Consider the following 27,797-nt stretch of genomic DNA (forward strand, 5'->3'; position numbering starts at 1 on the left):
GGTGATCAGAAAAACATTTAATTAACAGAAAATACAGAATATTATTAGTCATCATTAGACAATGATGGTGCATTAGTGGCTGCCCTTCTTGGGTGGGGACAGGGCGTACTCGACAGCCAGGGCAACAGTAAAGGCAGCGAAGCCCCACTTGAATCCTCTCAGCAGCACATCAGACAGAGTCACGGCACGAGCGAAGCCGCCGGAGTATCTCCAAGCCTCGTTGCTGCAGAGACAGACAGAGAGAGAGAAAGATGGGGAACATTAGTCAGGAATCAGAATTAATTAAATATCAACAATACCTCAGGTAGGTCGAAATCCTGACCGTGCCCACGGATCCTTGAGGCCCCTGGCTGCTAGTCTCTGCTTTGTGAACTCCAGTGGCGTTCCCTCCACCTTCCACTGCCGCCAGTCTGGCATGGACATCTTGTTGTGGCCGTGGTCGCCTCCCATGCTGAAACAGATAAACGATATTTGTGTAAATAAATCATTCCATTCCGTGCCTCTTGTATGTAACAAGTGATAACCGCTTCCTCTTTGCTTTCTGTTTTTACAGCACGTTACTGAAACGTACATGCAATGTGTTCATGTGTGTTTCACTGTCGAGCTTCTGGAAATGTCTTCGAAAGCAAATGACGTGTTAATTTTTAACAAAAAGGTGCAGCTTATTTCTGCTCAGGCATTAAAAACGTTTATCAGTAACGATACTTGATTTTACTTTCAAATACACTTGATTATGACATAATATTGTTCAAGCAGGGAAACCATGAAAACCCATGATTTTAACGTGAGGTGGAGATAATTAGCACCTCTCTTTATGGAAGTTAATGTCCAAGGCTGATATCTACTGTAATATACCAGTCCACATCAAACGTATCTTCTTCATTTACCTTTGTATTTGTTTTAATATAACTCCCTTGGCTTAATTATCTTTATTGATATGATTTTTATAAGATTTTTGTAAAATGTGTTCAATGTGTACTTTTCCTAATAAAACCCTAAAGAAATGATCTCTGCTCTGTTGACATTAAACCGGCTAAAACTCACAGGCGTTAAACGTCAGTGAACACTTGCTGCAGGCATTGACGTTATTCATTGATCACTTTGCTAACGTACCTATCTTAAATAAAGGATCCCTTCATACGCAATGAACGTAAGTATTGATTAAGTCAAAGTAGACAGCTCAGCTAGCATCACGTTAGCTAGCTACATTATCTCGCTAGATAAAATACAATGTGTTCTACATATCTATTCGTATTTCCACCTTAATATCGAAAAATGGTGTTGTCATCTTCTACGACAGAGCAACCAAAGATACGTTATAAATGTAACATGTTATTTACATAAAAGCACTGTACCTGAGCGGTTTGTTGTGACCTCTGGTGCTGGAATACGGGGTTTACGACAGCTAACGTCGTTTTACGTCTATACTACGGCACAGCATCCGGGACAAAAATACCAACGCGTCTCCTTAAAGGAAAGGGCGATTTGTGCAAACTATGCAAGCTCTTTCATGCAACAATTGCAACTATACGTTTATTTTTAGTTGTTGTGACATCAGTTTGTTTATTTTAAAACTGTAAGCAGTAGCATGTTTCAGCAGTACAGAATAAAATACAATTTACTAATATACAAAACTTTTGCTCAACATATTCATCATGTTCAAGATCACCAGATGTGATTCAAAATGTGAATACTTATTCAACTATCAACCATGCTGATAGACTTTTAATATGTTATTATTATTTTTATTAATTTTTTTTATTATCCACAAACAAACTATATTGCATTTGTAATTAATATGTTTTTTTTCTATTTCAATAGCAAAAATAACACAACTTGTCCTGTTTGCCCTTAAATATTACAAAATAAAGAAATCAAAACAGTTACTGGATATCATAACTCTACATCGACAGTCAAAGCAAAGCACCTGTTCTCCACACATAACATAATCTTTTTAATTTGTTAAAACTGATCCGCACCACAAATTTTAGGTTTACAAAGAATAGCATGACCAGATCTCATCACGAAGGAGCCTAATCCAAGGTCCAGACTAAAGCCTCGAGGTGATGTTACTTTTGAATTTCCTGACTTGGAAACTCAAGAGGCACTGTATGTCTTCTGACCAACTTACAAAGGCATTAGAAAAAAATATTCTACATACATTTCAACAGTTTATGACAACGCATTATCCAAGAAACTAATCAAACACTCATGTTGCTGTTAATTACATACAATTATGTACATTATTTGCAATAATAAATCACACCGTCATGTAACCAGGCCACTATGGTGTCTTGTGTGTGTGTTTTATAGTGTTTGTGGTGCCTGTACATCTCAATGTCCATGATGCTTGTGTGCATTTGTGCACTTGGCTCATATTATGGCACAAAAAGTGAATTAGAGTTTGCTTTTTGGTTTCAGCAGGTCGTTCAGAGCGTCTAGATTCTCCCCATCTGGAGCCTCTGGCCATGAACTGTGGTCTGAAGAGGAACACACAAGAATTGAGTACACTATATAGTATGCTGTATAGTATGCAGAGTATATACCGCAAAGACAGATGCGTGGATGCTTTAGCAAGATGTACGTACTGGGTATCTCCCACATGGAGTGGTACAGACTCTGTCCCGCGTCGACCTTCAGGGTGGCTCCGGAGATGTAGGAGGAAGCAGGAGAGAGCAGGAAACACACTGCTGAAGAGATCTGAACATCCAAAACACAATAAAAAGACAAACTGGAGAAATCACTTTGGTACGTACACACAGTACGTCCTCTGTATCTATTGCTCCTGAAAGTATTCATCATTTAAAAGCTGCACCACTACTACAATAACATGACTGTTCCCTAATATGGGACTAAAATTAACACCACAAAGCTTTTATTGTGTCATAATGTCTGAAAACAGCTCAGTTTGATTTCCCACTGTTATGCAGTTGAATATGAATAAGACAATTAAACAGGTGTTTTTTTCTGAAACAAACAGTAGCTGTGACATTGATAATGGAAGAATCTGGCACTTTGGATGCATGAACACTTGTGTTAAGTGTTAAGCACAGTCATTAGGTACACGGTTACGCACCTCTTCTGGTACTCCCAGTCTCTTTGCAGGGCTAAATGGAACGGACATCTTGAAAAGATTGGGTCCGAGCTCCTTGTAGTTCTCCATCGCCGTTTTAGAAAAGATTGTGCCCTGCAACCAGACACATGATTTGAAATCACTACACAATTAGACACCCAGCACTTATTCTTATTGTGCTGAGTCATGAGTTGATACTTACAGGTGCAACAGAGTTGACTCTGACTCCTGAGGCCGCCCACTCGATGGCCAGACTCTTTGTTAAGTTGTCCACTGCTGCCCTGGCTGCCCCCGTGTGGCTGTCGGAGAGAGAAGTTTCAACAAAAAGGGGAAAACAGTGTGCGAGTCGTCCATTTGCACGTGAATTTGGCGAGTTGTGTTGCTTACGCCATGCCTGGGAAGCCTTTCCACATGTCAGCAATGATGTTGACGATCACGCCTCCGTGCCGTTTCATCCATGCGGTGTAGACTGTGTGGACAAAAACCCGGTCACACTCGGAGCTTTAACAAACACACTGAGCTCAGAGGTGGATGTCTGCCTCTTACCCTCCTGGCAGCAGTGGAAGGTTCCAGTCAGGTTGGTGTCTATCACAGCTTTCCAGCCTTTGGAGGACATGTGCTCTGCCGGGCTGCTGAACTGACCTCCTCCGTTGTTCACCAGGAAGTCTATCCTGCCGTACCGCTTCAGCACCGACGACACGAGATCCTTCACCTGCAGCACAGGGGGCATCAAAACACGCAATCAGGCGCCGGCGACACCAAGCCAAGGTCCTAGAGGCCGGAAGCGTGCGCAGGCCCACCTCGTCCTCGTTTCGGATGTTACACGGATGAGGAGCGACCGTCGCCGGGCTGGAGGCAGGGATCTTTTGTCTCATCTCCACAGCTGCCGCCTCCAACCGCTCGGCCTTTCTACTGGAGATCACCACATTGCAACCTGAGGACAAAATAGTTACGCCATGACAAAAACTGTGATCACTTCAAGACTTTTGTTATCATCATTTGGATATGTGAGATCTTTTTAAAACTTTGAATCTCCAAATAAGGACTTTGAAGTAGTGATACATTTGTAAAAATAATGAAATGATTAGCATCACAGAAAAAGTGCTTAGTATCTCAAAATAAGGATGTGATATCTCTTAATAATGAGAAACATTCCCAAAATATTTACTTGATATCTCTAAATATCAACTTAGTATTTCAAAAAGAATGACTTAGTATCTCAAAATTATGACTTAATATTTCTAAATGACAAAGTATCTCCAAATAATGACGTGATATCTCTACATAATGAGAAACATTCTGAAAATATTAACTTGATATCTCTAAATATTGACTTAGTATTTCAAAAAGTTACTTTGGATCTCAAAATAATGATAAACATTCTCAAAATATTGACTTGTATCTAAAAAATAACGAATAAAGTAATATTCTGGAGAAAGTTTTTCGTTTTTTCTGACAGTGGCGGAAGTGGGCTTCCATAGAAACGATATTCGGCCAGGTGTTGCACAGAATTCTGTGCCCAAGGATATTTCTGCTCCATCGCCGCGCACTGTGGACGTTATATTGATACATTATTGCATATACGCGCCTTTGATAGCTGCAACCAAACACTGTGTCCTCCACGTTTAAACGGCGTCTCAACGTAATGTTGTCTGATGTGGGTCGAAGTTCACTCTTCATGTCAGCCAGCTGTTCACTTCAAACAGACATCAGAAATGTGTCTTCACACACACACACACACACACACACACACACACACACACACACACTCACCCAGCTCCAGCAGCTCTGCGGAGATTGCTTTACCGATACCGGTCCCGCCGCCGGTCACTATCGCAACTTTGTGATTGAATAAGCCCGGTCTGAAAACACTGGACGCCGCCATGTTTGTTTCTTGACCAGACTGAAGCACGATATTACGACACTGCTGGACCGCTTTACGGCAGCTGCTATTACATTGCCGCATCCTCCCTGTAAACGCGCTCTACCAGGCTCATTTCCCTAAATACATGTAGATTATACTCACTGATACAGTAACTAGTGACTTTTTAAGAAGCTAGTTCGTCATATATTTTTAATGCGACTGAGAAGATTTTAAACCATACATGTCACGTGCTTATTAATATATAATTTAAAACAATACATATAAAAAATAAACCCCCTGTACGTCTTCTTTGCAACGTGAGTGTACACACTCCGTACAGTATGTATGAGACTATAAACACAGATCCTGTATAAATCTAGTAATAAACTGCAGACATTATGACTGATCACTATGGGAAACAGTTTTATCCATTCAGTGAATTGTTTCCTGCTCCAGTCATGACAACACCAAGTCGGCCCTGACCTGTCCCGTTTGTTGCATTGGTATGTATATTAGTACAAATGTATTTTTTCTTCAGATCATTAAAATCGTACCCTGCAATATCACAAGTAAAGAAACTACTGACACGTGCTATGCAGCTATTAATTAAATTACACCATGTTTGGTAACCCAAAATATCTTCAGTTAAAAAAAGAAAAAGGTTTATATTCCACATTTGAGCTCTTTGCTAAGTATTCAAATCGACCTTCCGTAACTACCAAACATGTTACTGTGTTGACCTTTTCAGTTAAATAAATATTCACCTTCTGCTTTCTGTATTTGCTTTAGAGTCAAAAAAGAGATGGATTTTAAAATCCAAGGCTTTAACTTCATCGTCTTCATGTGATAATTGAAAATACTTCCAACTCCTGTATCAGAGTGACAACAGTCACTCAAGAAACCGCAGGGCAGGAAAACCCCTTTTATGTTTGCTGGATTTGTTTTACTCTGTAAAAAACAAAAACAATGCTAATATATCAAGTGGCTAATAAGATGAGGAATCTTGCCAGTGTCCAAAAATAATGTAATTACCAACACTGGTTGTACCTATTGATGGTGCAACTTTACTGGCACCCTGAGCTCCAGTGCAACTTTCTCAAGTTTGACGAGGCGTCTTCTTGACGCACGTTTAGATTTTACTACAAAGTGTTCAAACATAAACAAAAGACACAAAGAATTCCGCTCCAGACCGATTTATTTGTTGATGTTGAGGCCGCGTCCGGTCGGTTAAATTATAGAAAAAGTCCCAAATGCACCAGTGATGAAATCACTGGTTTACTGGTCCTTCAACTCCTTCAGTCGCCTGATCGCGGACTTGACTGTGACAGCAGACGTTGTGCTGCAAAAGACAAAGCAAATACATTACTTAGATTATGTGTATATGCATAGCAAGAAATATTACCATCTTCCAGCCATAGAATCCCATCCCATGTATTTTTTTTAAACAACAACTTAATTCAGACTGTGATGGAAGCCTCCACTTGGTATAACCAATAGGCAATACAGAAGCCTTTTCATTATTGGCCATTTGCATGAAAAGTGATCTCGTGTAAACCTTGTTTTGAATTTTGGCATTATTATTATTTATTTAACACTATTCTGGATAATACTCTAGGGCAGGCAAAGCTTCGATTAAGGCAACATTTCTGCACTCTAATTTCAACATTACATTTAAGGAACACATTCATATACAGTATTAAAAAGGAAAAGGAGAGAGAGAAAAAAAAAAAACCTGACAGAACTTCAGCAAGTTTGTCTGCAATCACAGAAATACTTAATTTGAAAGCCTTGAAGAGTTGTTTTTGTGTTATACAGTTCCAGAGCTCAACACTAACTTAAAAGTCATGGCATCTGCTTTTTATTGCCAAAACTCACTGATAATATGCAGTTATACGCCAGCTCATGAAAAAATGTGACATTGGAATAAAAGCTCTTAACAAAATAAAAATCTTTGTGGTTTGTTTTTATAGATAGTTTAAAGAATTTGTATTAAAACGCATCCACATTAAATTACTGATATACTAAATAGCGGTTATGTTCTCGTTTGTTGAATTTAAAAATTGTGCTCTGGAAGTCAAAGGTCCAGTCTATCACAGAGTTTCAAGCAAAACTGTAGAGGAAGAATTTGTAAATATTAAAAAATTCGGTAAGTTTATATGTTGAGGAAGTTCACACAGTGGTTGTGGAAGATAACTGTGATAAGCGGTGAAAGGGGCGCTTCAAACTAGATCGATCTTGCCTGTAAGTTCAGCAAACCGATCTTTAGATACTGTGACAATACCATTTTGTACGAAGCAGATTGCCCATTATTTATTGGTCCAAATGAACTGACCAACAACTTGTAACACATGACTTCTTGCTTACTTCTGCCCATTTACTGTCAAACACAACTGATTGCTTGTAGTGGAGTCCTTGGGCTTAGAAACAGCAGAAGATGCAGCCCGTAACCCAAATAACTTTCTAATAATGGCCCTGAACACATCCATAGCAACAATTTCAGTTTGGAAGGGGAAGAAGCCTACTTGTAAGTCCAGGCGCCTCCAGCGACCGTCTTCCTGCAGGACCCACAGTGCCAGATACCAACAGCCCTCCTCTTCATCTTGGTCTGTCAGAAATGTAACACAAAGACAATTACATACACATAACATGCACACTGGCCTTTTGAACAATACGTGTATTTGTCAGTGTTGTACTCACCTTGCCACAGAATGAGCAGGTGTATTTAGCGTGCTGGGAGATTTCAATTTTCTTCACCATCTTCCTCAGCGACGCGCCATAACGCGTGCCATATTTACCAACGATCCCCACCTTCTTGGTACGCTTGGCCTGTGAACAACATACATTTAACTTTTAACGCAGGTGTCCAAACAATATCCACGTCCGATAAACGCAGTTAAATCTACCAAACTTCCGAGGAGACGTTCCTGTTGCTAAAGAGGCTAAAAGAAAAGTTGCTTCTTGAGCATATTCTAACTCCGTACAAGCGGTCAGATTCAGAGTTAACAAGGGGACGTATTTGGGAATACATCGAGTCATATTGATGCATCTACTCAACGCGCATTTTATCTGTAAAAACCAAGAAATTCAGCGTGAATGTGTCACCAGTGCTCAAGCAAGCTAACGTTAGCCTACATAAGCTACCTCTTACCAAGCTAGCCGGCTAAGCTAACTTACAACAATTCAACCCGGGAACCGGTTCGAACTACTATACTGCGACACGAAACGCGCCATTGTTTTATTTTATTTTTAAAACGCGAGTCCTCTAACCTAGCACGGAATTGAGGATTTCACTGCCGACAGAAAGCTAACGTGACTAGCACGCCCGGTACCCGGACTCGGCGAGTAACTTACAGGCTGATGGTGTCAGCCATTGCTGTCTCACTAAAGGACATGAAAACATCGTTTTAACTGCTGAAACAATCACAAAATCGACACAAATAACGGTCGTTTCTGATAACGAAGGACACAGCAGAGACCCCAAATATGTGATTATATCATATAGAGCACAGGAATTGTTAGATTGACATGGATTTGAAAGGGGAGATTCTGACCCACCATGGTTTCAGTGGAGACGTAGGTCCAAAGAGGGATTGCTTACCGCGCAGGCGCGATTTACCCAGTCGCTTGCGATGCATTGTGGGACTTTGAGTTTTCGCCAAAGTGTAGACGCTACTACATAAAAACAAAACTAGTATTGAAAATCATATCAAATAATGCGTAGATTTGCAAAGTAGTAGTAAAAACAATTTCACATGCGTAATAATAATAATAATAAAAAGAACGAGTGTAACTAAGGACGCCGCAATGGATACCGCGCATGCGCATTTCACGCGGTGGAAGACAACGTCCCTGCTGCGGCGGAGTTGAACTGTTAGCATGTCATAATGCGGGTTTTTTTCTTGTTTTGAGCAAAACATAGTGCATTAAAATATTCTTTCGTGGCAGCTATGCTCGTTGTTATGCTATGAAGCTAACACGGAAACAGGTCCTCGCGAAGGCTAAGGCCTCCGACTTGGAAAGCGTGAAGAAATTGAACTGCTGGTAAGTGTTTACACCTACCAGTAATAATATTGTTGGTTGTTGGTTTGCATGCCGATGGTCGACGTTGACGCACACGGCTTGTTTGCGTGTTGTGTGTCTCGCATCTGTGGTAACGTGACGTTACACTTCATTTTTTTGTTTGTTGTTGCAGGGGATGCAACCTGACTGATGTGAGTAGTTAACTTAAGGGACATCGTTGAATTATTCATCCATGCTCAGAATGACTTTGGGACTCTCTTATTTATTTACATTGTATGCATAATATAAGTGTTTCCTCATACATTGTCTTTGCAGATTTCCATCTTCTCTCAAATGGCCAGCATTGAGGTGCTGACACTCAGGTTGGTCTATTTAAATCTGCACTGTCTCTCTCTCTCTCTGACACACACACACACACACACACACACACACACACACACACACACACACACAGATATCGTTTTCAGATGACCAATATCTGTGGCGTCCTTCCATCTGTCCCCCCCATCTCTTTCTGCAGCGTCAACGGCATCTCGTCCCTCTCCCCTCTGGCTGGCTGTCCGTCCCTATGTGAGCTCTACCTGAGGAGGAACAAGATTCCCTCCCTCTCCGAGCTCTCGCACCTGCGTCCACTGACACGTCTCCGAGTGCTCTGGTTGGCTGAGAACCCCTGTTGTGGAGCCGACCCCAGCCAGTATCGCCTCACTGTGCTGCGCTGCCTGCCTCGCCTCCAGAAGCTCGACAACCAAGGTGAGCGTGCAGGGTGTGTGTGGGACTTTCTTAGGGAGTCATTTGCACCCACAGTTGGAATAATGACATTAAAATGATGATGTTGACTGGAGCGAACCTCTGCACAGCTTTGGTACAACCTGATTATTTCTGTGATGGGACTGGGAATGATTAAAGTGAAGCGTATGATGTTTTTTGTGTGTTTGCAGTAGTGACAGAGGATGAGATTGCACTTGCCCTCATCGAGGGCGAAGAGCTCACCACCCCCCCAGGTAGCGTCCAAAACCAGCTTTCCACCAACGGACTTCCAGATGCAGAGGCCGAGAACGACCCTCTCAACTACAACATGGAGGAGACCAAGTAAGCCTTGTGGATGAAACGGAAGGAGAACGTGCGCTGGTTGAAAACATCCGTTAACGTAGACGTACTAAGAACAAAACGTTTCTCTCTTGATTTTTTGTTTGTGTTTTAGCAAAATCAGGGAAGAGTTGGGGATGAAGCTCCTCTCCAGAGACAAGTTCCCCTCCCTTTCTTCCCCATCAAGCAGAGAAACCAAACCATCGATGAGAAAGGTACCCTCCTCTCTCTGAGCATTGCCTCCTGAAACCTGAATTCCTTTTTTTTGTTTTTAATCCCAGCCATTAATAACTAAAAAACCTGTATTTTCAGACGCACACCCTCGATGCAGTCCTGCTGCTGCTGAAGGATTTGAATGAAGAGGAGCTTCACGTCGTACACACGGCGACCCAAAACAGACTCCAGACCTACACACTGGACTCGGAAATGCTAACGGATTCCCTGCAGACACAGAAAACTGCTGAAATCCTGACCTGATCATTTCATAGCATGCATTCCGAGCCCAACCCGTCCCTGTGAACCAGACCTCATTCCTAAAACACCCCCCCTTTAACCATCCGATTGCAATATGCATGGCACGTGATGTGGTTTCAATGACTTCTCACAGTTTTCACATGTGGAGGAGGACTGAATAACACTGGCTTTCTGTTTTTTTTGTTTTTAATAGCATGCCTACCTGCCTTGTACACACAAAAGAATGTACGTTTTGCTAAATCTATTTCTGTAATTAAAAAGACGAACCCGCAATAACGCATTTACTCTTCCAGTGTCGGCTTTAATTACACAGGTGTCGGCTGCACATACACATACATGTACACATCAAAACGCAGGGTGTGAATGTCACAGAACTAGAATGGGGCGTTTGACACATGTAAACTGTGCACTTGGTCTCATGATCAGATGTAACCAAGACATCCTGGTTAAGTCTGTGGATGATAAGTTACACAAGTCTAGAGCCTTTTACGTCTCAGTCGCCCTCTTCGTTCTCCAGGAAATCCATCAGCGTGTTCGCGTCCACGGCAACGATTAAGTACTCCACGCCGTCTGCACCCTGAGAATCATGGGAATACATGTTAAGTGAGAAACAGAGAGTTATGGCACTGAATGAAGGTCGGGGATTTTAAAAGGGGGGGGGGGGGGGGGACGGGACTCCACCTTGCGTGTCCGTATCAGTTTGTGGTCTCTGAACTCCGTTAACTGAGTCCTCAATGTGAGGTCAGAGTTCACCAAGAACGCCTCTCGACAACGCTGGTAGAAATCTTGGAATGACAATCCTGCACACGGTGAAAGGAAAATATTACAAATCATAAAGAAAGACACACCATATTGAGAATAAATAAGTGCAAGGTTTGTGTGTGCACCTGTGTATGACGGGTTATCTGTGTTTTCCAGCTGGAATTTCACCAACAGTTTGAATATACCTCTGCAAAAGAAAAGAAACAAACAAACGGAGCCATAAAGAATTAAAAGCACTTCATGACTGGAAAGCCCTGATGGTTATTTCTATCAAAGTGCATGTTGAACCTTGCGTTGGGGGTCAAGCTGCGGAGCACATGTGTCAGGGAGGACAGAGCGAGAGCGCCAGTCTGCTGCACCAGGAGCGAGTTCTCGTACGACGTCTCCTCTGCGTAGTGCTGGAAGGTCACACACTCCCACCACAGCCAGTTAAACTGGCTCTGCTTAAACTGGTCCCACACTGGAAACAACAGGAAAGATTTAGCTGCAGGAACACATTATCAATACGATTAAACATGGTGGTACAAACACCCACCCATCGGAGCGTTTATGTGGTCTAAAGAAGCCACCAAGTGCAGGTTGGGCAGAGACGCCAGCTGCCCCAATGCACTCTGGGTCTTCTCTCCTCGCAGCATTGGTCCGTCAATATTATGGATCAGCAGGTACACGTGGAGATCTGGGCCTGCGAGGACATTCTTAAATTATAAAAACACAAGAATTCAAAACGCAGTCTTAAGACGGAGGTAACTGACAGACACTCACTGTCTTTAAGGGTCTGAGCGATGTACTGGATCTGGTCTGAGGGGGTCCGGAAACTTCCCTGGTGCTCTAGAACCTCACATGTCAGAGCATTTAAGATCTGCAATGAAAGCATAGTATGATGAGGAGGGAAAAAAGAGATTCTAGCTTTATCAATTACTAAAATCCTGTGACAAGACCAAAACAAACTTCTTGACTCATTTTTAAAACGAGGCCAAGTCATTTCCTAAAACAGCTGGACACCAGTTTCTGGAAAATGTAAATCAGACGGAACTAGCGTTTGATGTTGGACCAGCCTTGTTTCCGTGCACACTCTTGCTCCTATTTTGGTCCAAGTTACATTTTTGATATAGGCAGCACTAATAAAGCATTTTGTTTATTGAGAAGAGATACTGACTGATTTAAGAGTAATGGAAGGGAAGAATCCGTTGACCACGAGGTGGATTTCCTGATCCAAATGAGACACACGGAAGTCCTCCAGCAGAGACTTCTTGCTTCCCAAACCGTAGACCAGCACACTGAATCCCAGCCTTCACAAACACACAGAGACCACATTTCAAACATTACAACAACAACAACAAAAAGGAGCACTGAAAACAAAGTGTAAACCACACTCACTGCAACTGTAACATCCATTTGCTAAAGTGCTTCCGGTGTTTGTTGTGGAGCTGCTGGATCTCTTTGGAGCAGCAGGACAGTTTTCCTTCTAACAGCTGGACCAAAGTCTCCTGCACGCAGAAACATAAGGGTTTAAAAATAAAGGCGACACAGCTCGTCGAATACATTCAGAGAAGACTGGCTGACGTATACCGACCCTGTCGAGTTTAGGAGTGTGTAAACGCTCCAGCGTTCGGTCCGATGTCAAGACCTTTGAGCTGCCGTGGGCTTCAAAGTACTCCTCGACCATCGTGGGCTGGTTGAGGGCTTCAGATGTGGTCTTGCTCTTCTTGGCAGGAGTCTTGTAGAGCGGTGCAGATGAACCTTTACTGGGCGTTCTTAACGTCTTCAAGTTCTCCTTGTCTTCTTTCTTTACACTCTTCTCTTCCTCCATCCTATCTTCACCCTCCTCCTCCTCCTCGGAGTCAGAGGGCGACAGCTCACTGTCGCTGTCTGGCTGCATGCTGGGAGCTGAGAGTATCAAACAGCTTAGTTCAAGTCCACCTTTAACCAGTCCACTTAACTACTGGGACACTAATAACACTCACTTGTTATTCGCTTCCTGAGCCTGTGCGGCGTTGTGGAGACGAACTGAGCTTTCTTATTCTGGTGAATAAAAAGCAGAAGAAACAACGTCTCTAAAAAATAAGGTAACGTGTTGTTTATATGAGAAGTTACGTAAACGAATCCCTTCTAGTCTCACCCTCTGTGGTGTCCTGCTTCCACCTCTGTTGTCTAGTCAGAGAGACACAAAACAGACTTAGTTGTATGCAAACGGAGGCAGGAAAGGATGAACCCAAAATGAAGGATACTCACTGCGGCCGGTTCGGGTGGGAGTCGAGGGTTCAGTGTTGGGGGTCTCGCTGAAGGTCACGCTTTTCCCAGGAGTCCGAGCCAATTCACTCGCTATGGGGCAAAGATACAAAAAAAAAAGAACACCAAAATAAGTGTTTGTCATCCTCAAAAACAAATATGATAATTATCAGATCCAAGAGTGTTTGACGGAGGCCTCCTCACCAGTCTGGGCCATGCTGTGTCCACGTTTGGCTTTCTTAAAGGTGAAAATGGAGGATCCAGCCACTCTGTACGCACCCTCCTCATCTTCTGTCAAACCAAGGACAATCATGCTTTTGACTCAGATGTTACCACGGGAAATAATCATTTGCAAAAGCACCCAATTGTGCTCATTCAGGCTGTACCAGAAGGAATCGGAGCTGGTGTATTGATTGCATTGATCAGTCTTTAAACTATGACATTTTACTATATCGTATTTATGAATTCAGTCCACTGTTATGAGAAGCACAAATGATCTAAAACGGTTTCGCCATAATCTGACCACGAAAACGGGCTGAAAAAAGAAGGTTCAATAAAAATACCTAAGAGCTGAAAAATAAATCCCTGACAGTTAGACTATCAAACGGCTGCCTCACTCACCTTCTGCATTATCCAATCCCAGAGCTTGGACGTAGTTCTGCTCATCGAGGACTCCGTTTTCGTCCCCGTCATGTTCTGCATCCTGTCTGGCCCGTCGTCCAGCCGGACCCTTGAACGTTACAATCTTCTGGACAGACCCGCTGTGGCTCTGCACATCTTCCAGTGAGACACACACAGGCAGCAAGTATTTACCTAAACGTATCTCAGCAGGGGAAGTCACGTGACTGTGCTACCATACTGCCAATGGGACATATGATAACGTCATGTCATGATTATTAAAATGATTGCGATTCTCGATATTATCCCGATTATCAGCCAAATAGCACTAAAAAATGTTTTTTACTTGTGTCACAGATAGGACTTGTCTTTTTTTCAGTCAACATCCTTTTTAGTGAAAAATAAATAAACAACCATAATTAAGGAAATCATAAATCAAAAGATCCCTGTATGTGTGAGTGTGTTTTTTTTAAATTACATGATACTTTGTGTAATTAAAAAAACAATCAGGCTCTATTTCCACTTCTCTGCCACAATAGCGAGCTAGATAGTAAACATTTGTGACGATCAACTTATTGATTGTTTTAAAAAATAAATCTCCTATCGTCCCCATCCTTAGTCCATACCCTCCTGTTTGTCCACGATGTGCTCCAGAGCATCTCCATCCCCAACGAACCTCACCTCCAACGCGCTCATGATGGCTGCAGGGAGAGAGAGACAGCACACTGTGACGTCAGCTAACGTTTGCTAAAAGCTAACTGCGCTAAAATAAAAGTGGAACGACAACCGACTGTGTCCCAAACTGCCGGTAACTTACCGGATAACGAGTCGGTTCCGCGCGAGGAAAAACGTAAACAAACCCGTCATAAAGAGAGAGCTACGCCGTGTGCTGCTGCGTGACAACTTTCCGCGCCATCCTCCAGAAGTTTTTAAACCACGTGACGAGGAAACGATGACGCGGGGGCCAATGGAACGCAAGCTTCAGTAAAAAACCCAACCCATTTCCCAAGATGCACTTGGCAAAAGAAAAAAACTACTCTTGCTGCCTTCACGTGATGTCAGAATTATGGGAAAAATGAGTTGCCCACTTGGAAATGACACTTGAACGCCCCTTCATGTCGTAATTACGAATGGGGAAGTAATTTAAATGTGTTAAATGTTATTCAGTTTTATCTCAAACATTAAACATACTGTAAAAAACTAAAGTAAATACAAACATAAATCAGATTCATTCAGAAATGTAATACATTGAGAATGAGCAGACAGAAGTAACATGCTTATAAAATCCTGCCCCTACTTTACACCATGCCATAAATAAATAAATAAATAAAAATATGTATGCTTAAATACATTGTTTATTCTTGTTTTAATAGTGAAAATAGCTGCAATGTAACTCGAGTAAGACCAATGCTTTTTGTCGTTCAATCTAAAACTAAGCACTTGAACGCGACATTATCATAATTCCGATTTTACAGGTGGGAAGAAGGATCTTCCGACCTGAACGTGAAGGCAGCACAGATATGAAAAATGACATTATACTTTGTTTTAATTAAAGATGTTTATATATTTATTCATATTACGATTCCAACACATATTTTATAAATTTACAAGAAACATATGCATGTATTTTAATTGTTGAAGAAAAAAATAAAGATTTTGAAGAAGAATTGAGAATAGCAATTTTATTTAGTCAGAAAAAAATGAACTGTCACAATTATTCAGTAGCTGCTAATAAAAGCTTTCTAATAAAACTGAATACTAAGTATTATATTACAAATTAACCCTCCTTTTTAAATTAAATTCTCCACGTCCCTTCAGATAAAACATTTGGAGAAAATATTGTGTCACATAATCAGTGCTTTTGTAATACCTCTACACTTACATTGTGGAATAAACTGCATGTGGACCAAGTGTTCTATCCCAACAAGGTCATGCATAAGTATAAGTAACGGTTGGCTGGCTCTTCACCACCCGCGTGTCGGTGTCCACTTCCCCAGCAGACGGCCCTCAGAGTGCACGTGGTACACGGGATGCATGGCCGCACTTGCACACGACTGTAAAAACGATCAGAGACGGCATCAAACAACGGCACATCCACCACAGCTTCCCTCCACATTGAACTGCACTTACATGGTAGGGGATCAGCGTGAACAGAGAGCCCAGCGGGTATTTGCTGTAGTCCAGCGGTCCAGAGATGGGCTCCACTCTGCCGTGCTCCTGGGTCATAGACAACAACCTGGGGGCAGTATTTTTTATCAGAACTTCAGTCACACTTGAGTCTAGTATTGAGACTAAGAGTAGATGGCTTTACTTGAGGTTTGGGTGTCCTTCAATCACAGCATATCCAGTGGGAAGTTTCCCAGCTCCGTCCAGACTGAGAGCCGGGATGAAAAACACAGATCCATATGAAAATATATGAAAATGCAAGAAAAGAAAATGTGGTTGATGTAATTCCCAAAGAGGGTCGCAGGAGATTTTATCTGTGTTGCCATACATTTGCAGAATGTTCTTCAGACTTTTATTTAACATTTAGACCTGCAGTTCACCTTCGAGGCACATGAGGGAGCCTCAGGCCCGGTTCTACAGGGGTGCATAAGCATGCATTGCACCCCCCAAAAAATAGTTTGCACCCTCAATAAAAAAATAAAAAAAAGATTTTCATTTTTAGAAATATGATAAAAATAATAAAATACTTGCTCACAAAACAAATTGTAGTTAAACTTGTGACAATTTCCATTAAATACCGTTGAGATATGAGCTTCCAACATCACTCTGACTGTTCACCAAACTGTCAAAATCACTCCGCATTTATGTATGGTGTTTTGTTTATATGTTGCTTGGCAACAGTCCGCTCAGTGGGGATCTATTTTTGTTGGCGGAAGCAATTTCATCCGTTTATATGATTAAATAAACAAACAAATCACAATCTATTGTCAATTATTATTATTATTAACAGTACATTTTACGAAATATAACTGTTGTATAAAGTAATATCACACTCGAGGTCGCAATGTTGTCGCTCTATATCAGCGCTGCTGTGATAGCCTTCGGCGACCGGTGGCCGGCCGCGTCGTGTGTCGTGTGCAAAATGCGCGCACCCTTAGTATATCTATGGCGCGATATATGTTCTTTTTTACACCTCACACATCACACATATCAAAAACCTATCTCATATCCAAAGCTATCTAAGATATCAATAAGCTAATGTTGCAGCTGAAATGTTCTCCACATCACAAGATATGATACCATCTTTTAAGCACAGTAAATGTTTGTTGTCCCAACATGTCAGTAGAACTACGCATAAGTGCTTGTCTATGGTAGAGAGGCCTGTGTGTATAAAAGCGAAGTCTGAACTGAAGCTGGGTAGCTGGTTTTAGTATAGTACTGGTGCACCCTCTGTAATCTCAGATGCACCCCAAGGCATTCTGTTCTGGAACCGGGCCTGGGGAGCCTAAATGCTCGTATTGTCACATTCTCTTGTCAAGTAGAAGTACAGATACTTGTGTTCAAAAAGGTAAAAGTAGAAGTACTGAGTCTGAGTAACTTCTTTTCTCAAGTAAAAGTCACAGACTCTGAAATGTGAGTGAAAAGAATCCCTATGAAGGACATTTCTACAGGCTGTTTTCAAGCCTAACTGAATCTCACATCATAATAATAAGAAAAACAATAATCGATAATTCCCCTCAAATACATTAAAACATGCATTTTAACTAATAACTTAAGAATGCTATGAAGCGTCATTAAGTCAACAATAACAGTAAACAGGTGAAGTCCATTCTGCAACCACAACACAGGGTAAATAATGTTGATGAAGGAACCTGAGTCCACTCCATCCACAGTCAATCAGGAGCTGGTTCCTGTGAGGACAGTGTCCGATGACTCTCGTCAAGACCCTCACAGCCACGTCCTCCAGGCTGCACGAGCCAATCACAGACTGCTGCACGTCTGGAAGACAGCAACAGCACAGAAAAACAGAATCTCATGCTTAACTTCTCGTCTTTTTTCAATATGATAATTTAAATAAATAAAAAACCCACATAAACAAACAGGTACACAACTGCAGCTATACCCACACACACACACACACACACACACACACACACACACACACACACACACACACACACACACACACACACACACAGACACACACACGCACCATAGAAGGCGTAGTTTCCAGGATGCACCTCGCTGAGCTGCCCCATGTCTTTGACCGGGTGACTACAGGAAGGGGTGGAGCCAATGCTGGACTTACAGGTAATGCCAACAGCCTTCAGTCTGCCCAGAAACAAACCCAGAGAAGGTTGGAGAGTTATTCTATCAAAACAGCATTTTATAGGATGAAAATATAAGAGATAATTTACTTGGAAGTGCACTGAGGCCTTAATTTGATAATCCGATAAACGCCGATCAGGTAATACAACTTAAATTTGCATTAATTTGAGTTTAGGTAAAAGTTTAGTAAACTGAATTATATTTGAGAACATGTTGCATGTATTTTAACTATTCTCTGTGGCAGGTGACATACTGTCTGACATGATTGGCCTCTACTTGCGTTCGTCATACTTTTCCATGAACTTCAGCGTCAAGTCGGTGGTTTCCTGGGCAACGGCCTGTATTTGCTCCACCCCTCTGCAGTTGTAGGTGTTCCCGCAGTGAGCGTAGACTCCTGTGAGCTCCACACCCTCCGCCTCAGCGATGGCCCGAGCCAACCTGAGCGCCTCGGGCTCTGAGTGCAGGACTCCAGCTACGGAGAGGGAGCAAACAGAGGATGAGCTGGCTCCTGACTTCCACAGCTCGGCAGCCGACGGTGAGCTGCATCCCGGTTTACCTCTCCCGTTGCCACAGTCGAGTTTGAACCAGACGTGCCACAGCCGACCGTCGCTCAGCGGTCGCTGTTTGAGCCGCTCAAGAGCTTGAGGGTGATCCAGCAAAACCTGGAAGAGGTCCAGCCTCTCTGACAGGGCTGCACAGCGCTCCACCTATGAAGACAAACACACAAAATTTGAATTTCATAATTGCCATTCAAAATATTATTCCAACACAATTATCAAGAAATGCTCAAAACTCTTAAAATGGCACTAAAACATACTGGTTTCAAATTTGGTTATTTTATTAAAATGAACATTTTTTTTTGTTAAAAACAATAACAAAATCATGAATAAGTTGATCATTAACCATAAGGTCTCCCTGCATAAATAAAGGTCAAATGTTCTCAGATTTTTTAAATCAGGCTCTATTTTCAGCCACCTATTAAGAGGTATTCAGGTTGCATATTAACATTTTTGACTTAATTTTGTCGCTTTTCACATATTCAGAACACATGTTTTCAAAACTTTCTGCATATTCACAATGCAGATAAAGTGAGTGAATCTTTTCAGTATGTGAGTTAAGAGGACCTTATCAAAGGGGAGAGAGTATGCATAGAGGATGTCATCAAATCCGTGGTCGGCATAGAAACAGGCCTCTGCCAGCGTGGAAACCACAATGCACCTCCGTGATCCGCCTGTCATTATGTCAGCACACTCTCTAGACATGAAGACACAGAACGCATCAGCACCCTTTACACACAAACACTGCTAATAAATCAGGCACATCAAGCCTCAAAAACACGCAGAGAAACTAGTCCAGGGAACTTGTTACCTCTCGGGCTGGATTATTCGGTGCTATATAAATGATATTGGACTTGACTACAGATTCATGTGAGTGTTTTTCGTGAGTGCGTCTGTTTTCATACGTGGTTTTGTGGGTCTTCATGTGTGGCCGAAGCTGGACCCCCAAAGTCTGACAACGTTCAATCATCGTCTCTGCGTTTCTCTTGACTTTGTCTACGTCCACCACCAGAGCAGGCGTACACAGAGCAGAGAGGGGCTCTCCCTCCATACCGGCAGCGCTGGAACACAAACACACAGTTCACCTTCAATACTCAGCCAATACTACAGGGTGGTGCAGGGATGACGTAGAGTTGTAGGCCAACACCAGGATGTTTCCGTTGGATTTTTAAATATTATAGAAAATATGCTCTGAGTTTATGATACTTGCTTACTTTTATTCAGCCAAATAGTCTTAATTAACTCCACTTTTATGATTTTCAAAGCATGAATTCAATCGGACTTCTATTTTCTAAGTGTCTGTACTTCTACTTGAGTACATAATATGTGTACTTGTTACACCTCTGACAGCCGCTCATCTTCATGCCATTCATCATTTAATAGATGTACAGTATTCGTTTTCTGAATTGCATCCTGAAACTTGCTCTCGGTTATTTCCGTCTTGTAAAATCTACGTATGAGCTGTGGAAAGATGTTGATCATTTTACAGTTGGCAACTTTTCCCCTCAGACGTTGCTTTTCATTATAGAAATATTATATTTGGTTGCTATGACAAAGACGTTAATGGGTTTTCCTCAATGATCTGCTTTTAATTCTTGCCAAAAGTCCACATTCACAAATTTACCAATCAAAAGGCCAAAACTCTTTCTATTTATAAAAACTTATGGGACTACACATCCTCACAAAACAAAACCAAAAACAACATATTGTTTATTTTTCTTATTATTATTTATTTTACGTTGGATGTGTTTAACATCTGCTGGGTTTTATGTCTTTGGTACTGCTTTTCGTTTACTTTTTTTTGTCAGACAGTTTTGAAATAAAGATTTTTTTAATAGTCGTGACGTTTTGTAGTCGCATTAAGCCACTCGTTAGCAAACACCTTATTTTTAAAAAACGTAAAAAATAGTTTTATATATATATTGTTATCCCGTGACCCTGAATACAGGATAAGCGGTAGACAATGGATGGATGGATGGATATATTTTTATTTTATATTGTAGACAAAACGTTAATTACTTACCACATCTAAAAAAAAAATCCCACTGAACTCAAGACGAGGCGACCCGGAAGTGCAAGCATGCTAATTAATTTTCGGGTTTTAGGACTCGTCCCATTATTAAAAATTAGCAAACAAATCAAGTTATACAGAGGTAAAGTATAATAACGTAGCCTACCAGTACTTCAACCCACAACCTCGTAGTTGTACGTTACGTAATGTTAACCCTTTGAGCTTTGAACACACTGAGATTTTTTTTTTAAACAACCTTTATTTTCCACCTTACGTTTATTAATTCGTCCGCAGATCTTAACGGATGCTAATATTACACTACGCATGGAGTCGGAAGTAGTAATAACTATAGCTGACTCACCGTCTGGCAGTTATTTTCGTCGACAGGCGATTGTGGAACGTTCGTTACGTTACGGTACGGTGTCCTGGAGGGGTCAAATTGCCTGACTGGACGCATGGACGCAGTCGTTCCGGGTCATTAACGTCGTTTAAGCTGCGGCAGGGATTCTTGATTGAAATTGATTGATTGAAATGATTTAAATATCTATATTTATGTGTTATGTACATATTTTAATACTTATATCTTTACCTAAATCATTATTGAGAGCCATTTCCTTCCCGCTGTTAGTGATTTTAATGACAAGTTGCACAAGGATCAAAAACATATTAATACATCACACATGAATATGTCTTGCAAACACAGAAACACAACTTTGGGGGTCACCACATTAGGCTTTATTTGGGATTCATGTTTACAGATTTGGTTCCATTATGTTTGTCCGTCAATGCAGTTGTAGTCTATTACAGCATGGTGTGTTGTGTGTGTGTGTGATTCTTGTATGGGGCATGTATAAAGATTGTTTTTGTTCCCCTGAAGAAGATATGTCTACATGTTTTAATCCCCTGAACACACTACAGTATTAGAGCATAACAAGATGTAAAAAATAAAAGGTTTTCAGAACCATCAGATGGCTTTGTCCTACTTTAGCACCATTAATGTCAATACTGACTTTGTGCAGACTGTGAGGGAGAGAGAGAGAGAGAGAGAGAGAGAGAGAGAGAGAGAGAGAGAGAGAGAGAGAGAGAGAGAGAGAGAGGACTGCAAACTAATATAACATAAAAAGAAAATAAGGCTTACAATTTGCTTCATACACATTCAATAATCATACACCTCTCTGTTCTGGGATACTCACAAGTGTCTTTGGTTGAAAAATAGACCACAGATTTTTAAAAAAAGAATAGAACAATCAAGTTAAAATGATATGGCATGCCTATGTGCTTGTGTGATTGTATCAGCTGGTCCTACGTGGATTGTAAGGGAATCTTCACCCATAACAAACCGGATATGTAGCTGCTCAGTGCCTTACATCCAGTCATGATAATGATCACAGGTGTCCGTTGTTGGCTCTGTGTGTGTGTGTGTGTTTACGCTGAAGGAGCTGGCCCTTCCTTCATTTCTATGGGTTTTGATTCTACGGTGCAGAGAGCGTTACAGTTCCTCACTAGCATATCCAGCGGATGAAGCGCTCGAAGAACCCTTGTTTGCTCAGCGCGGCGTAGTCAGCTCCTCTAAAGATGGCCGACGCATCCCCTAGCGACACCTTCCCCAGCACCTCTTCGTCTGTGTCGGTTCCCATGGCGATGACCGTTGGCACGCCTTCGGCTCTCCTCATGGCGGACACGCCCTCGTCCAGCTGCTCGGTGGCTGTGATGCCGTCGGTGATGAACACGAAGGCCAGCTCGGCGTTGCGACGAACTAAGCGATCTCCCCGCTACAAACACAACACACAAAGTTACGCTAATTTCTTGCCAAGAGTTAGATGAAATGAGAAGATAGAACTGTCATGTCTGTTTGCCAGAAGTCACTTAGCTTAGCTTAGCATAAAGACAGAAAGCAGGACAAAACAGCTACCAAAAACTAACATTCTAGGATATCTACGCTTATTTGCTTTAATGCCAAGAAAGTGAGGCGAGAAGATCGATACCACTCTCCTATAGTAAACATGAACCTACAACTGCCATAGCGATTAGCTTAGCTTAGCATAAAGACAGGAAGTAGGACAAAACAGCTACCAAAAACGAACCACTGGGATATCTACGCGTATTTGCTTTAATGCCAAGAAGGGGAGACGAGAAGATCGATACCACTCTCCTATAGTAAACGTGAAGCTACAGCTGCCATGGCGATTAGCCTAGCTTAGCATAAAGACAGGAAGCAGGAAAAAACACCTACCAAATACTAACATTCTGGGATATCTACGCTTATTTGCTTTAATGCCAAGAAGGGGAGACGAGAAGATCGATACCACCCTCCTATAGTAAACGTGAAGCTACAGCTGCCATGGTGGTTAGCTTAGCTTAGCTTAGCATAAAGACTGCAAACAGTGCAAACAGCTAACCTGACTGTGTCCAAATGATAAATCACCCCACAAATACACAAATTACCATGTTATATTATCTAATTTGTTAATCTGTATGAATGACAAACTGCAAATAAAGAATGTAGTTTTTTTTCAGAGGGTTATATTTTAGACTAATTGTAAAAACACATAAACCCCTGTAAAACCACAACTTATTGTTTTTACATTTTTGTTACAGATTAAACAACATGATACTACGTGTTTATCAGAGAGGTTTACTGCTCTCAATAGGATTTTGTACAGAGACACTCGAACCGTCTCCTCTGGTTTTCAGTCTTCATGCCAAGCTAAGCTAATCACCTGCTAGCGTCTTGTGTCTTCTTCTCATCTTATAGAGGAAAAAAAAAAGAAAAGTTCTAAAAGTGTGTTGTTTGTTTGTACCTGTGGAGTCACCAGATTATTGACGGCGTAGATGATGGCGCTGCCCAGAGCGGAGGAGGAGTCCAAGTATTTGACCCCTGCCAGCGAATCAGAGATCACCGTGATGTTGTGCGTGAGCGCAAACTCCACCCGCTGTTCTGCAGAGCTGCCGTACTGCAGCAGAGCCATGCGGGCATTCCTGTCGTCTGACTGGTCGTTGGCGAGGATGAGGCGCATAGCCACGTTCTCGATGAACTCTTTGACCCTGCGGTGGTCCTCCAGTCCCATCCTCTCGGAGCCGTCCAACAGGAAGACCAAGTCCACGGGCCGCTGCACACAGCCGGCCACTGCAGGCTCTGGAACAGACACAAACACATGCAGAACGTTTTGAATCAAAAATGATGTCCGGTAGGCTACAGCTGGAACACAGATGCTCAGAAAGAAAAAAGAAAGAAAAACTGTATGTAATATATATTACACTGGAACATAGTGTAGTTTAGGTTACGTCCATATATGTTGCTGTAGTCTCATCTTAAAGCTTCTCATATCAGGAGTTGCCTCATCAAGAAATCACTTCTTTTTTTTTTGGTTTGCTCTATGATTTTATTCTCTTGAGATGGCATTATAAAAATGTGAATACATGTTATACAAAACAACATAGTTCACATTAGCAAGTTTCAGTTCACAGAGCCATAACATTTTGGTCTTTTTTGTTCCTCTAGTCAGCCTACTTAACAAGCCAAGCCAAGCCAAAAAAAAAAACACATGCGCCAATTAAGGGGCATAACATACAACAGGTCCTTCATTGTTCACACACACACCAACTTCTGACTCATATACAGTAAATACTGTGTATAACACCAGCTTTTTGCCACGCGTAAAGGCCTTTTCACCACCATGACTCATTCACAAGAGCACAAGAGAAAAACAAAGTTAAGGTCGTAACCATGGATATGTGCAAAACAGCAAAAAAAAAAAAAAGAATTATCATGAGAATGATTCAGCGAGCTTGTGATTCACAGTGGAAAATGAGGCTTCATCAAAGAGCTACTGTTCACTACACAGGCGCTACATGAATGGCTCTACTGACCAACAGGCTTCCAACAAATGGAGGACGTCCGCTTTCCACGTGAATGGAAACCGTTCCGCCACGGAGGTGGAAGAAAATGATATGTACCATATTTTTTGAACAGGCATGCTTTTTTTCCTGAGAGACAGCTCAATGTACGTTACTGTAGGAACAATCTGTGAGGAGAGGGAGTATCACATTTTGAATTTTGGCCCATCATATGCAGTAACTGTTGTACATAAGGCTGCTCTCACATGTCAACACAGGGCCAATCATAACCCTTCCAGCATCAGCCCGTGTGTATATTGCACACAAATTTTTTTTTAGAAAATGCCCATAGTTTAAATAAAATCTATTCTATGTCCAGCAGTAAGCTTATTAGTTATTGGCAACCATAATGGCGAGGTAGCATGGTTAGCATATTAGCATCAGCAGAGTCCTAAGGCTTTCTCTGGGTCTCCCATAATGTCTCCGTAGACATATTTGAAGGAGTCGATGAACAGCTGGGTCCACTGCTGCCTGTCCACTCCCTGGGCGAGTTTGGCTCTCTGGGCTGTGTACGCCATGGTTGCAACGCCAACCCCGTACTGCTGCTCGCTCAGGCCGTTCAGCAGGGTGGTCACACCCTCCAAAGAGGTGGGGACCAATGAGGGGCTGCCTTCCTCGGCCAGCGGCATCCAGGGGGGAGGGGCTTGCGCCACTGTGATGCCCCCTCCTGAAACAAGTGGGCGGAATAACATTGTGGGCGGAGTCCCACAGACACGACGCATCAACACAGCCGACAACAGATGCCAGAGCTACACCGAGTTGCACTAAATTGAAAGTTTGGTCTCATAGCAAAAGGAGGTGAAATGGAAAAAAAAAAAAAACATGTTGATATAAATTTAAGCCACAACACGTCTAATCCGTAACATAGCTTAAAGGCGTCAGTATGCTTCAAACTAACTAGTCGGTACCAAAATGTCTATAACTGTTTCCGAATGGTGCATTCGCATCGTTGCAGAAGAAGAGAATGCAAAAATCCCTGAAATTGAAGCGTTATTTGACAATTTGACGGGCACATCATTTGAAGCATGTTGACGCCTTAATAAAGCTGGTTACCCCCGGGGGCCTAAATGCTGACAATCTTAGAAGAGGAGACACTTAGTGGAAAAAAAAACTTACCTGATTTACAAGGTAGATCAGGGCAGACGATGGTGGGTTCTAGAACAACAACAAAGACAAAACGTCAGACAAAAACTAAACACGAATGCTTGATACATTATCGTGCTTCCGTAAAGACTGTACCTGGGCAGAGCACGGTTTCGATCTTGCTGATGAATTTGTCCGCCACCAGGTCTGCAAAGCGACTCATGCCGAGCACCCTGCCGTCCTTCTGGCAGGCGATGCTCTTCAGGCTCTCATCCTCCTCGTTCTGGTCGAACATGTCTCCGATACCGATGGCGCTGACGTCGACGGTGGGATCGCTGCTCACACAAACACAAGCAATGAGTTTGTTTCTCCTCCGCAGACACTGATACTGAAAAGAATCTCAAGATTTCAGGCACCTGCAGAGGTAGTTCAGCAGCGAGTCGTCATCTCTGGGGTCGAAGCGTCCGTCCGTGATGACGACCACGGTGACCTTGGCTTTGGCCCTGCGGCTGTCCCTGATCAGGTTGTCGTAGGCGTACTTGAGAGCGGATGGCGTCCACGTTCCTCCGGCGATCCACTCCAGGCGCTTCACTGCTTCCTGAATAGTGCAGAAGTCACAGTGTACCCTCGGTCAACTCATTGGCCTCCATCAAGACACACATGATGAAGTAGCATGGTTAGCGTAATTCTAGCTTCACAGCTAGCTGTACATGCTGCCAGGTAGAATTTCCCCACTTTTGAACGTTCAAAATGGCCGCCTTACAATGTGAGCAGGAAAAGACAAAAATTGTATCAATACCTTAAAAACAAACAAACAAACAAAAAAATAAAAATACAACGTGATAGTCCGTCTCCGAATACTTGGCAACTCAGCCACAAACCCACTGGTTCCTAATGAAGATGTAAACCTGGGGACTATTTTCAACTGCGGAAGAATACACATTTGGCACTCTATTGAGTATTTAAAGCAACAGGACGGACAGTGAATGTGAGAGTGACTTCAAAAGCACATATGTTTGTGTGGTGAGACCTTGAAAGCAGACATTGAATCGATCTTGGGGTCGTTGAGCCGGATGGCCTGGAAAGTTCCACTGTGGCTGTACTGAACAACTCCCACTCTGGTTCCTGGGAACACAAGCAGCCATGTTTACAACAAGTTGGGAGCCATCTTAGAAAGCTGTTTACTACACATGCTAATCCTTAAGTCATTTATTTTGTCTACCTGTTTCTGACGAGGGGTCTTTGGCAAAGGATCCCAGTCTGTTGATGGTGTTGACGACGAAGTTCTTCTCCAGGGTGAAGTTAGTCAGACCCACCGACTCCGAGCTGTCGATCACAAACACGATGTCCAGGGGTCCGCAGCGTTTCTCGCAGTCTGCCGTCAAATTAACAACAAACTGTAATAATCCGACCGCCGATCGGTGCATGTTCGTATCGCGGCGGGAAACTAAACTCACCACAGCAGCCACACGTTTCCCTGACGTAGTTCATAACGTCGCATTCCTGCAGGAAAAGGAACATTATACCATTAAATCCTCCATTTCTGTTGATGTTGGAGTGATAATAGGGTGGATGGATGATAAGTTCTTACAGTGAGACCGGGATCTCCTTCAGGGCCGGGATCTCCCTGCGAGGAAGATCGTTAGCATGTAAACAAACATGAAAACATCAGATTGGGTTTGGCATTTCCTAACTGGATGCAACGCCAGGTAAGAGTTGGCCCCCTGGATTTGGGTTTTTTTATGACTTACATCACGTCCACCTTCTCCTCTTGGTCCTCTTAGGCCGGGTTCACCCTGAGCTCCTGGATCACCCTGTCGTAAGAGGAAAACTTTAGCATCGTGTATC

The 27,797-nt window shown here is 42.4% G+C and overlaps 7 protein-coding genes across 12 annotated transcripts in view; 1 reads left to right on the forward strand and 6 right to left on the reverse strand.

Annotated features, from left to right (window-relative positions):
* The window catches only part of pecr (peroxisomal trans-2-enoyl-CoA reductase), a 90,761-nt gene extending 85,760 nt beyond the window's left edge, over window positions 1-5,001 (reverse strand). The window contains exons 1-8 of one of the 2 annotated variants that reach the window (XR_014597082.1): window positions 4,847-5,001; window positions 3,874-4,007; window positions 3,620-3,785; window positions 3,461-3,542; window positions 3,276-3,372; window positions 3,077-3,187; window positions 2,589-2,700; window positions 2,098-2,480 (exon numbers count right to left, since the gene is read on the reverse strand). Coding sequence is in view for 1 of the 2 variants with exons in the window: in XM_084008704.1 (XP_083864830.1) it covers window positions 2,398-2,480; window positions 2,589-2,700; window positions 3,077-3,187; window positions 3,276-3,372; window positions 3,461-3,542; window positions 3,620-3,785; window positions 3,874-4,007; window positions 4,847-4,958 (897 nt within the window). In the remaining variant the exon portion in view is untranslated. Of the gene's footprint in view, window positions 1-2,096; window positions 2,481-2,588; window positions 2,701-3,076; window positions 3,188-3,275; window positions 3,373-3,460; window positions 3,543-3,619; window positions 3,786-3,873; window positions 4,008-4,846 lie in introns of those variants that run through there. The other variant, XM_084008704.1, reaches the window with a different exon arrangement.
* Window positions 3-1,443, reverse strand: ndufb3 (NADH:ubiquinone oxidoreductase subunit B3). Its single transcript, XM_084008711.1, has 3 exons — window positions 1,356-1,443; window positions 323-451; window positions 3-223 (listed from the first exon to the last, which is right to left on the reverse strand). Exons 2-3 carry the CDS (start codon window positions 448-450, stop codon window positions 73-75), a joined length of 279 nt encoding a protein of 92 aa, XP_083864837.1. The 5' UTR covers window position 451; window positions 1,356-1,443; the 3' UTR covers window positions 3-72.
* Window positions 5,002-6,114: 1,113 nt separating the features above from the next.
* rpl37a (ribosomal protein L37a) lies at window positions 6,115-8,574 on the reverse strand. The gene is made up of 4 exons (XM_084007260.1): window positions 8,493-8,574; window positions 7,635-7,763; window positions 7,460-7,542; window positions 6,115-6,276 (listed from the first exon to the last, which is right to left on the reverse strand). Exons 1-4 carry the CDS (start codon window positions 8,493-8,495, stop codon window positions 6,213-6,215), a joined length of 279 nt encoding a protein of 92 aa, XP_083863386.1. The 5' UTR covers window positions 8,496-8,574; the 3' UTR covers window positions 6,115-6,212.
* A 193-nt stretch (window positions 8,575-8,767) lies between these two features.
* cfap410 (cilia and flagella associated protein 410) lies at window positions 8,768-10,748 on the forward strand. Its single transcript, XM_084007730.1, has 7 exons — window positions 8,768-8,978; window positions 9,130-9,148; window positions 9,273-9,319; window positions 9,478-9,707; window positions 9,896-10,046; window positions 10,159-10,258; window positions 10,356-10,748. Exons 1-7 carry the CDS (start codon window positions 8,902-8,904, stop codon window positions 10,518-10,520), a joined length of 789 nt encoding a protein of 262 aa, XP_083863856.1. The 5' UTR covers window positions 8,768-8,901; the 3' UTR covers window positions 10,521-10,748.
* Window positions 10,749-10,906: 158 nt separating this feature from the next.
* Window positions 10,907-15,056, reverse strand: orc2 (origin recognition complex, subunit 2). Of its 2 annotated transcripts, none has more exons than XM_084007729.1 (16): window positions 14,944-15,056; window positions 14,753-14,827; window positions 14,130-14,285; window positions 13,713-13,796; window positions 13,512-13,601; window positions 13,399-13,430; window positions 13,244-13,301; window positions 12,853-13,166; window positions 12,657-12,766; window positions 12,436-12,568; window positions 12,042-12,138; window positions 11,815-11,961; window positions 11,568-11,739; window positions 11,405-11,466; window positions 11,199-11,317; window positions 10,907-11,094 (listed from the first exon to the last, which is right to left on the reverse strand). In XM_084007729.1, the coding sequence occupies exons 2-16, from the start codon at window positions 14,820-14,822 to the stop codon at window positions 11,011-11,013; spliced, it is 1,728 nt and encodes a 575-aa protein (XP_083863855.1). In that variant the 5' UTR covers window positions 14,823-14,827; window positions 14,944-15,056; the 3' UTR covers window positions 10,907-11,010. The 2 variants fall into 2 exon arrangements, with proteins under 2 accessions (XP_083863855.1, XP_083863854.1); XM_084007728.1 differs by having other exon boundaries at window positions 13,713-13,799.
* Window positions 15,057-15,873: 817 nt separating this feature from the next.
* LOC311012332 (D-serine dehydratase) lies at window positions 15,874-21,361 on the reverse strand. The gene is made up of 10 exons (XM_084007738.1): window positions 21,331-21,361; window positions 19,864-20,019; window positions 19,526-19,655; window positions 18,958-19,108; window positions 18,693-18,873; window positions 18,286-18,404; window positions 17,945-18,071; window positions 16,438-16,500; window positions 16,257-16,362; window positions 15,874-16,180 (listed from the first exon to the last, which is right to left on the reverse strand). The coding sequence occupies exons 2-10, from the start codon at window positions 20,007-20,009 to the stop codon at window positions 16,091-16,093; spliced, it is 1,113 nt and encodes a 370-aa protein (XP_083863864.1). The 5' UTR covers window positions 20,010-20,019; window positions 21,331-21,361; the 3' UTR covers window positions 15,874-16,090.
* An 841-nt stretch (window positions 21,362-22,202) lies between these two features.
* The window catches only part of col6a2 (collagen, type VI, alpha 2), a 12,625-nt gene continuing 7,030 nt past the window's right edge, over window positions 22,203-27,797 (reverse strand). For 3 of the 4 annotated variants that reach the window (XM_084007026.1, XM_084007024.1, XM_084007025.1), the window contains 10 exons: window positions 27,701-27,763; window positions 27,541-27,576; window positions 27,407-27,452; window positions 27,172-27,324; window positions 26,980-27,074; window positions 26,366-26,547; window positions 26,106-26,284; window positions 25,983-26,021; window positions 23,771-24,105; window positions 22,203-22,741 (listed from right to left, as the gene is read on the reverse strand). In XM_084007026.1, the coding sequence (XP_083863152.1) occupies window positions 22,472-22,741; window positions 23,771-24,105; window positions 25,983-26,021; window positions 26,106-26,284; window positions 26,366-26,547; window positions 26,980-27,074; window positions 27,172-27,324; window positions 27,407-27,452; window positions 27,541-27,576; window positions 27,701-27,763 (1,398 nt within the window). In that variant the 3' untranslated portion in view covers window positions 22,203-22,471. Of the gene's footprint in view, window positions 22,742-23,770; window positions 24,106-24,209; window positions 25,534-25,982; window positions 26,022-26,105; window positions 26,285-26,365; window positions 26,548-26,979; window positions 27,075-27,171; window positions 27,325-27,406; window positions 27,453-27,540; window positions 27,577-27,700; window positions 27,764-27,797 lie in introns of those variants that run through there. The other variant, XM_084007027.1, reaches the window with a different exon arrangement.

Source organism: Eutrigla gurnardus (assembly GCF_963514095.1).
Source record: "Eutrigla gurnardus genome assembly, chromosome: 4".
In the NCBI taxonomy this organism is placed as follows: Eukaryota; Metazoa; Chordata; class Actinopteri; order Perciformes; family Triglidae; genus Eutrigla; species Eutrigla gurnardus.